The sequence below is a fragment of the Cryptomeria japonica genome, chromosome 5, assembly GCF_030272615.1.
Source record: "Cryptomeria japonica chromosome 5, Sugi_1.0, whole genome shotgun sequence".
In the NCBI taxonomy this organism is placed as follows: Eukaryota; Viridiplantae; Streptophyta; class Pinopsida; order Cupressales; family Cupressaceae; genus Cryptomeria; species Cryptomeria japonica.
The window spans coordinates 635,031,408-635,042,158 of NC_081409.1; the positions used below are offsets into that span (position 1 = coordinate 635,031,408).

At 31.5% G+C, this 10,751-nt stretch overlaps 1 protein-coding gene across 1 annotated transcript; it reads right to left on the minus strand.

Annotated features, from left to right (window-relative positions):
* On the minus strand, positions 1–6,125 carry LOC131028054 (leucine-rich repeat protein 1). Its single transcript, XM_057958230.2, has 7 exons — positions 5,622–6,125; positions 5,378–5,510; positions 5,219–5,290; positions 3,880–4,023; positions 3,623–3,694; positions 3,456–3,527; positions 1–707 (listed from the first exon to the last, which is right to left on the minus strand). Exons 1-7 carry the CDS (start codon positions 5,719–5,721, stop codon positions 638–640), a joined length of 663 nt encoding a protein of 220 aa, XP_057814213.1. The 5' UTR covers positions 5,722–6,125; the 3' UTR covers positions 1–637.
* Between the last annotated feature and the right edge of the window lie 4,626 nt (positions 6,126–10,751).

Genomic DNA, 10,751 nt, shown 5'->3' on the forward strand with positions numbered 1-10,751 from the left:
TGAAAGAATGGTACCATTTATGGTTTCCCATAATAAATAGTGATAGATGCCCATACATTTCCCATCATCGTACTCTACTCGCTTACAGTTTTACCAATATTATAGCCACTATTACATTATCTTTCACATTTCATTCCTCCCTTCTATAAGAAGGTTTCATATGCCATGGTGACCTCTAAAACAACCTTTACGATTTACCATTATGCAATGTACCATTGCTATCAGAGCTATTTTAATGCTTACAATTTGCAAATATCCCACCAAGCCTTTTTTTTTATCAGGCAATGAGATAGTGTAATATTCTTCTGCTAAAGCACACAACTTACTACTTAGCATGATAGTACAGTTTGTTGCAATGATAGATAGATAGAACTTTTAATGTCCGCAAGGCTAAAAATAGCCTATGGAACAATCAGCGTTGACATGATGATAACAAAGAACATTTTAGAAAACACCTTGCACTTGGAAAACAAGATTGGTAAGCAATCTATGTTTCAGGCAGCAATTGCTTAAGATAATGTTATTCGAAGGGCACCTCTTATTCAACCAGGACTTTCCCTGTAGGGTATTAAAGGAGAAAATATCGAATACCAAGAAGCTTTATCCAACTTTCGCTTAGCAACACCCATAGCTTCACTCAGCATCCAGAATCATATGATACCAACCCTTGCAGCTCTGGACCCCTAAGCCGAGGGTTGTTGTCAAAGCTGGAATACACAAGAAACAAATGTTATATCCATATACATTATAATTTAATGACACATCTTATTCTTGGGAATCCCTTTACGCTAGGCAGTAAGGTACCCTTTTCCCTGGTATTAGAATTTACCACCTTCCCAGGCTCACCATGTAAATATTATTCAGGTATTGATTCAGTTTTGCTCATCTGAAAACAATAACTTCTATAAGCATTCACTGGAGGACAAGATTGCAATAGGGACTAACTCAACCTACACTCAAATAAGAGGAGGTCAAGCATGCCTTTGTACTTCATGATGACTGCATTCTAACAAAAAAACAAATCAAGAAAGAAATAAACAGAAAGTGGTAAATTCTAACTTCAGATTTTTTATGCCTTTTCCACTTGGTTCTATGTTAACAAAAATGCAACAACACATTAGTTGAAAATATGGTTCATAAATTTACGAACAAGATGTTTGACTGAAATATCCATTAATGATATCAAGTTTTCACAATCCATTGATGATGTTCAATCTTGTTTCTGGATTTGATTGTGTTAGAATTTTTTCATCTATATCAATCCATGCATCTTTTTTAATATGACATGGTTGCACATTCATTTAATTCCTTACGCTGATTTCAAATGGCATACCTTTACCAGTAACCTGAATCTCAATGTGACTATGATCTGAACACCTAATCAAGTTAAAGAACCACTCAACCTATTCCAACCTTCTTAATATTTTTTGAGCTTTATATATGTTTTAGCTTCTGCAGTCTTCACTCTCTTTTCTTAGTTATCCTAGAGATGGATTGTGGAATTTGATCTAAAATGTTGACATTAAAAAATTATTAGTTTTTTCTATAAAAGATATTTACATCCTTCTAAATTCTTATTTTTCTTATATATGATCAGTTAATTACTGGAAGTCAATAAATACATAACAAAATTCATTTTTGTACACTCCTACAAAACCAGCGAAAGAAGTTCTTCCGATTATTTTTCAAAAAATATTCTGAAATTTACATTTATTCCTATGATCTTAAGACCTAATCAAATTAAAGAACCATTCAAACTATAACAACCTTCTTAACATTTTGGGCTTTGTATATGTGTTCTAGCTTCTGCAATCTTCACTCTTTTTCTTTAGTTATCTTGGTGATGGATTGTGGAATGTGATGCCACAAAGATTTCTCTAAAAGTTTTTACATCCTTTCAAATATTTATATTTGTCATAAATCATCAGTTAATTATTGAAAGTCAAATCGATACATAACTAAAGTCACTTTTATACAGTCCTACAAAACCAACAAAAGAAATTCTTCCAATTAAAAATATTATGAAACTTACATTTATTCCTTATCAGTTACAAGATTGAAGTTTTTTGTATAACAACATATTGAACATTTTCTTAGCCAGATAATTTGTGATTTTGCCAAACAAGGGTAGTTTTTTTATTAAACTAACAAAATTCTTCCAATTAAAAATATTATGAAACTTACATTTATTCCTTATCAGTTACAAGATTGAAGTTTTTTGTATAACAACATATTGAACATCTTCTTAGCCAGATAATTTGTGATTTTGCCAAACAAGGGTAGTTTTTTTATTAGACTAACAAATTTGACATGCAATAACCATAAGAGTAGAAATAGCAGTTCTCAGAAAATAGTTGCCAAAGCCACAGTTTTTAACTGCCCACTATCCACAAGCATCAAAGCTTGCTTCTTGAATAACAATAAAACCTTACACAAGTACAGTTTCCAGATCAGAATCTGCATTCCCTGCTTGAATTTTAAGCCAATGGAGACACTTGTTTTACAGGGTTGTTATACAGACGAATATCTATGAAGATCTAATTGAGCATGTGAAAACAGAGCCCTTTTCACCTTATATCTTGCTTTTGTTGTTTTCAGTTCTATTCCAAGTTTAACAAGATTGAAAATAGTGGTCTGCAGGACATAAGTCCTCCTTTGGTTGTCAAATCTCAATGTTTAACATCCTTTTTCCACCCTTTTCACCATAGTGAATATGCCGTGGTTGAAAATGGCATTAAGGACATGGATGATTAAGGTGTGGTGCTATTTCAGTGGCTATCCAGGTTCAAACTCCCTTTGGACTGGTACAATCACAATCTTTGAAGGCAGAAAGTCTGAACGAGCTGTTTTGTGAGGCAAGGTTTCACAAAACTGTGAATTTCTTGGTCAGGATTCATAAAAAAAGAACTGACATAGAAAGAAATTTGAAATGGCAACTTTTTCTAAAGCTCTTAATCCCTTAGACCACTTGATCTCGTGGACATCATTAAAATTCCTTCATTTATTCATTAATTGTGCCCCTGCTGGATGGTGCACTCATGAGTTTGGATTTTGTCTTTGCGCCCACCCCCTTCCCATTTTGTGATCCCACGGCAGCTGGGCCCAGTTAACACCCAGATTGAGGACAAGGGTCCAATAAACCCTATCATATTTTATATATATATATGACCAGCTAAAGTGAGGACAGTCACGTGAACTCAAGGATAGGAACAAACAAATAGAAAAGTCAAAGAGTTATTATGCATTTATTGCAAATTCTTTTCACACAATGTACGATTACATTCATTGCCGCTCGATCTATGGATTCCTCTTCCTCAACCTCACAAGCCAAGCCAAGCCAAGGAGGGGGAAAGAGGGTCAGCCAAGTGACTCGACCAACATAGGAGGTTGACTTTGGACCCCAGAAGGGATTACAAAAAATAAAATCAAAGAAAGTGAAGGGTCTAGGCCATTACCTTTCCAGAGGGAAATGCTGCAATGCCCCATTTGTAGGAATAGTTCCACACAAATCATTGTTTGAGACATCTCTGTAGCATGAGATATGATATATCAAAAATAATGACTGAAATTTAGCAAGTTAAACTAAGTCAGATAAAAAGCTTGAAAGAATTCATATACATACAAAATTTGGAGGTTTGGAATGGTGGTAAGCTCCCTTGGAATTCGCCCAGTCAACCTGTTGTTACTGAGGCGTCTGCTCATCCAAAGACCAGCATAAACAAATGTGAACAGAGTCTTACAACTCATCCATTGTTGAAACTTACTTTGAAATTAGAAAGCTATATTATTCAATAGATACATCGAATGAGTGAACTACCGTGATCCATAGCTATAATTATTCACTATGCGTGTTGAAAGGTATGAGATGAGTGAACTTACAGAAATTGGAGTTTCTTCAAATTACCCAGAGATCGAGGAATTTCTCCAGATATCTTGTTACCATACAAATCCATACTAATAAGTTTCTTCAAATTGCTGAATTCCTCAGGAATAGTTCCTACAATGTCATTTTGATAGAGCTCCCTAATATACAATGAAGATCACAAATATGTTAGAGAGCAGATGATTCAGGCATTTCCTTCGGGAAAAGTGAATCAACTTAGACAAGCAAATATTTCCAACCAGATCAAGGCATATAGATAAGAAATCAACAAAGTCTTCTTTGCTGTCTTCATTCTGGCTTCTTCTCTTCAACTAATGGAACACCTTGGGATCATACTACTTTAGCATTTCCCACAGATTAAGTTAACAATAATGGTATTGCCACATATTGGATTGCCAGATAAAGCCAATTGGAATTGTCTGTTTTAAAAAAAAAGAAACAGAATTCTTAATGGAGTTGCACAGTTAACATTGGTTTACTTTGTCCCAATCATTGTCCCAATTCTCTTCCTAAGTTGCCCTCTACTCCCTTTGTTAAACAAGAATGTTCAACTCTTTGCCAAGTTATTCACTAGCTTCACACTAATGACAATGTTCATTTATTACTAATAATAAAATCCCACAATTAGTCTGAGTTAGGTGGTTTGATTAGACATCTGGTTAAATTTTCCCCAGATTTTGTCTAGTGCAGAGTACTCTTACTGTTTGGACTTGCCTTGACAGTGGTTCTGATCATCCGTGGTCAGTGGTCATTTGGATGGTATAGTTTCATATGATCATGACTTCTTACTAATAGAAACATCTAAAATACAAAAGATTCTACATAGGAATTGACCAAATTATCCACATCCACTTGTTTGTCTGGATTCTTTAAACTGGCATTTACACCAATCAAAACCTAAACTATCCCCATCTCAAAATCAGAAGAAAAAATAAGTACAAACTCTTAAGTGTTATCCACATCCACCAAGCCACACAAATAGATACCACTTAATCACGGGTTAAGCCTGCCTGGTTTTGTACAGGGCTTATTGCCAGAGGTCCAGACCGCAGAAGGCCAAAACCAACAACTATGTTGAATTGGAGAGTTTACTTGTACATTAAGATCCATAAAAATCATATCTGCTCTCTGGTGACAATGCAGTGACTTATATATTCTAAATTTTTAAAAAGACTGAATTGCAGTACATTTATTATTTCAAGATTTTTTTAAAATGCAGGAGTTAAGATCACCTGTTACCACCAAATAAGTGCAAATTCATGTTTTAAGGGGAATAAAAAAAACCATGTGTAAAAACAGAGAAAGAATAATTCCTGCCATGAAAAGAATACTCACAGATACTGCAAATGCTCAAGCTTCCGAAGCTCAGGTGCCAGACGCCCAGATATGTTACCGTTACCTAAATCCCTGAAAACAGAGGCAAATTTGGTGAAACAAATAAACCCACTTTAAGATATTATTGGAACTTGGAAGAAATCAGAATGCTGCACTTACAGCCTAATTACATGATTGTTCAGATCACAAGTCACATGGAACCAAGTGCAAGGATTCACAAGAGTTGGGTCCCAGCTTTGTAGAATATTGTTAGGGTCTGACAAACCTCTTCTAAAAGCATGCAGAGCATCTCCTGCAACACAGAACTGCATTAGCAAACAAACCCTTGTGAACAAAAGGAAAAAGAAATCATCCTAAACTTCTTTTTCATAAGCAATAACTGGTGATCAATGGCATATAAGACCTTCAGAATTGGAAGAAACAGATGTGGATGCCATGAGGGCCAGCATCACTACTATCAACACAACTGTAACAAAATTCCATGAGAGATTTGTTGCAGCCATTGTTTTTATGATATGTTAGAATGTCTTTTGCTCTAAGAATTTCAGCTTTCTCTGCCTAAACCAAGCACAAACAAGAAAAGCAGGAATTCTCCACTTGATTTGAGGGAAACCCAAATGCTGAATCCAGTAAAGGAAGGTACCCACTATGAGTTATCCGATGTATTTTTTTTTAAAATGTGAGGGGTCACCTAATTGCAAAAGGTATTACGTATGATCTGAAAGATGCTCTGTAGGTAGCCATAATAGGACAGCTATATTAGACGTACATACCTACTACACTAAGGTCAACATCTTGGGGCTATAAATCCAAATTCTAGTGTACCTCAATTTGTGTTCTTTACAAGGCCCACCCATTTGCTGTTGTAATTAAGGCCTGCCGGCTCTTATTTTAGCTTGTTTTTCTCCAAAACGCTGTCTGAGGTGGATCTATACAGGCATTATGAAGGATGGATGCAGGCTAATTGTGTAAACAGAATTTGATTGACATGAACGTGACTGAGGAGGTGGCGAGGAGAGGTCTTTTTTAAAGGTCTGTTTGATTGCTGAGCAAGTACAGACAGGATTCTTATATAGCATGCGTTTAAAGTAGTGGGGATGACGTCATCCGATATAGATTAGTTTAGTGGTGAAAATTGCACGCTCGGGCCTTTATGCTTGTACGGTGATCAGTTTATTTCTTTAATGTAAGAATATTTATTGTATAAGTTAGTAAATAATTTTATTTTGGGGAAGTGTATCAGTAGTCTGTAGTCTTAAGTTTTTAAACTGTACATCAGATTTATTTTGGACAGTAAAGACGAAAGCTGTGGGATCCGAAAGCTGTGGGATCTGTCATGCATGTAAGGGGAAAATGTGGTCATTGCAAAGTGTTGTCCTGTTGTCCGAAACATGTTTCCTATTGTCTCATTATCTATTTGCTTTGACAACCAAAAAAATTGTACAATCGATCCAATACTTAAGACACAAATGTCCCTATAATTGTACACTATTGGTACCATTAAAGTTGCATAAATGATCATACTTATGCACAAATGCATCAATATTTGTGCACTATGAGTACCCGATCTAATGGGTAGTAATTGGCCCACTAGATAATTTTTCAGTGGGTTTTTAGCTTACGAAACCCTATGAATGGTAATTGGAACATAGGTTGGTGCTCTAACCTTATTTTATTTTTATCATTATTATTATTAAATTATGTCAAGGTAAAGTATTAATGGATTTATATGATTTATTACTTGTCAACAAATGAGTTTTTAGAATTAAAATAGTTTGACTTATATTTTTCTATTTTTTTTAAAATCAAAATTAATTATCTACCATTCTATTGGATAAAAGTTGTGAAGAGTTTTATTAATGTGATGTAAGCTATGGAATCTTATAACTTTTTTCATTTTGACTTTTTGTGCAAATTTATTTTCATGTCACTTTTTTATTTACTTTATTGTTTTTTCATAAATGACATTATTTTTATTCAAAAAATTGTGTGCCAATCAATACAATTATTTATTTATCATATTTCAATCAATTTTAAATTATTGAAAAGGTGAAATAGAGAAAACATGAAAGATTGTAATGAAAAATAATTAATAATAATATAATTAAAATTTGCATCAATTGGTTTAAAACAATTTTTATTTAAATTAGCAATAAGAGAAACACTATTTAATAAAGGTTAGTGAATGCTTACATATTTTTAATTTATTTTATATCTATTTTCAATCTATGTTGATGAAATGTATTAATGCATTCAATTTCTCTTATTATAGCCAAAGAGCATATAGAATTAAAAAAATGAGCAACAATCTTAGAATCTATATTTAATTTTCTATTTTAAATCATTATCAAAAACAACATTTATCTTTTCTTCAATCGGTTCATGTTGGAAATAGTCAATATGAAAATCGTTTTTTTATCTTTTTTGTGAAGTAAACATATAATCCAATGCAATTAATTCATTAAATCAAATTTCAAGTCTATTAATGATTCCAATGACATGAGCATTATTACATACATCATATTAGTCATTTTCTATGTGACAAATTAGTATGATAATATTTTTTTTGATAAAATTAACTTTAAATTTATAATGTGTACTTAAGTGATATTTCTAACATGACTCAGTTAAATTTGTTAGACATAACAAAATTCACTACACTCATTACAAGGAAGGAACTCGACACAACACAATACACAACACAAAATTCGATGATTTTTTTTTGTTGTCTTCGTATACAACTTAATTGCTTATAGCTATTGTTCTAGCTTTGGCAGGTAAATGTGAATGTTGTGGGATCCGTTATGCATGTGGGGGGCAAAAAGTGGTCATTTCAAAGTGTTTTTTGAAACATATTCTCTATTTTCTCATTATCTGTTCACTTTGACAACCAAAAAAATTATACAATTGATCCAATACTCACGTGCAATGTCCCAATAATTGTACCTATTGTACCAATAAAGTTGCATAAATGATCAAATACTTATACACAAATGCTCCAATAATTTTGCACTATTAGTACCAATAAAGGTGCACACTTGATCTAATGGGTAGCTATTGGCCCACTAGATAATATTTTAGTCGGCTTTAATTAGCAAAATCTAATGAATGGTAATTGGAACATTGGCTAATGCTCTACACCTATGCTATTTTTATCATTATTATTATTATTAAATTATGTCAAGCTAGAGTATTAATGGTTGATATGATTTCTTACTTATTAACACATGAGTTGTTAGAATTAAAATAGTTTGACTTATATTTTCTACTTTTTAAATATCAAAACTAATTATCTACCATTCTATTGGATAAAAGTTATGAACAATTTTATTAATATGATGTAAACTATGAAATCTTATAAAAAAATTTCCTTTTGACTTTTTGTACAACTTTTTTTCATGTCACTTTTTTATTTAATTTATTTATTTTTTAATAAATGACATTATTTTTATTGAAAAGATTATGTGCCAATCAATATAGTTTATTTATTTTATCATATTTCAGTCAATTTTAAATTATTGAAAAGGTGAAATAAAGAAAACATAAGAGATTGTAATTAAAATACTTAACAAAAAAAAATTGAAATTTACATCTATTGGTTAAAAACATTTTTAAAATTAGCAATAAGAAAAACACTATTTAATAAAGGTTAATGAATGCTTATATATTTTCAATTTATTTTACATTTATTTCTAATCTATGTTGACAAGAATACTACTACATTAATGCATTCAATTTCTCTTATTAGCTTAAGCCCGAGAGCATATAGAATTTTAAAAAAAGGAGCAACAATCTTAAACTCTATATTTAATTTTCTATTTTAAATCATTATTATCAAAAGCCACATTTATCTTTTTCTTCAATCAATTCATGCTAGGAATAGTCAATATAAAAATTATTTTTTTCATCTTTTTTTGAAGTACACATCTAATCCAATGCATTTAATTCATTAAATCAAATTTCAAGTCTATTAATGATTCCAATGACGTGAGCATTATTACATACATCATAATAGTCATTTTCTATGTGACAAGTTAATATTTAATTTTTTTTTTCTTGATAAACTTAACTTTAAATTTATATTGTGTACTCAAATGATATTTCTAACATCACTCAATATTAATTTGTTGGACACAACAAAATTCATTGCACTCATTACAAGAAGGAACTTGACACAACACATCCCTTGTTTGTTTATAGGATTCAAATTTGATTCCACATTTAACATTTGATCTATTAGTTCAAAATTATGGTGCAGAATTTATATGCATCTTTTTTTTTTTTTATTTGGGCTTATATTTTCCCCGCTTATTAGTCATTGTGAGCCACAAAACTTACTTTAAATTGTACTTTTATATAATGTATTTAAAAATTGACTATAATTCAAAAGAAACATTTAGAATTAAAAGAGAAATTTATATTTGATAGTACATCATCAAAATTATATTGATGTTGCATTATCATAGTTATATCAATATCACATCATCATACAAGGAGCATGTTGGATGAATATTAATGTTCTCGGCCTCAATTCATCATCATTGAATTGGTCTATCAAGCCTAGGTTTGAATGAGGAGACAATGACTCACAATTTTATGAATTCCCCATAAGTGTTTGTAAAAAACATTTGTTCCTTATCAAATCCAATGCACTTGCATAACAACAAACAAATTTTAGTGAGCAAAAATTAACCAAATCAAATATGTGAATCATAATTTCATATTCAAGATTTAAATGAGATTCGCACTCACATAGATCACCTCTACACTCATAGGAGTGAACTAGAGAGTTTCATATTAAAAACTCTAGATCAATAACAATCCTTTAATAAGTTTTAAAATTCTAGCATCGATTTAATGAATGAAATCTAACATATATACAATAATAATTTTATCAAGTTAAGAGTTAAATATTCTTATATTTAATTTAATTAATTTCTACATTTATTATAACATTTATTTCAATTAGCTAATATCACTCACACATAATTATCTAGGTTAATTATTGTCTATAGTTTTTGTGTGAATGATCTTTTTCCTTACAAATATAAAGGTTTAATGTTTCTTTAAAAAAATGAAACAAAGGAATTTGAGTCACCACCAAGGGTTGCAAGGGCATAAAAAATAAATGCTTCTTAATTAGAGAATTTTTGTCATATGTTGTGGTTGCAAGTTCCTTGGTGCAAAAGTTTGCAAAATGTGGAATGCAAATTACTAATAAGCTATCATAGACATCTTATGCCTATAAACATGTTGCAAGTAGATTCTTTGATTTTGTAGTTGCAAGTTCCTTGTCCCTATGACCATGTGTGTTACCATGCTATTGGTAGCAAATAATTGTTTCTCAACAAGCAACTGTGTGGCAAATAATTATGTGATGTGCATGCTCAATGATCTGATTTTTCAAAATGCATCAACTTTGAAAAATCATAAAAAAAATTCTCTACAAAAAATTACAAAAATTAAAATAACTTCTAGTGATCACTCTTAACTATATTCCTACCAGTGGATTTTTCAAAATTTTAAATGAAAC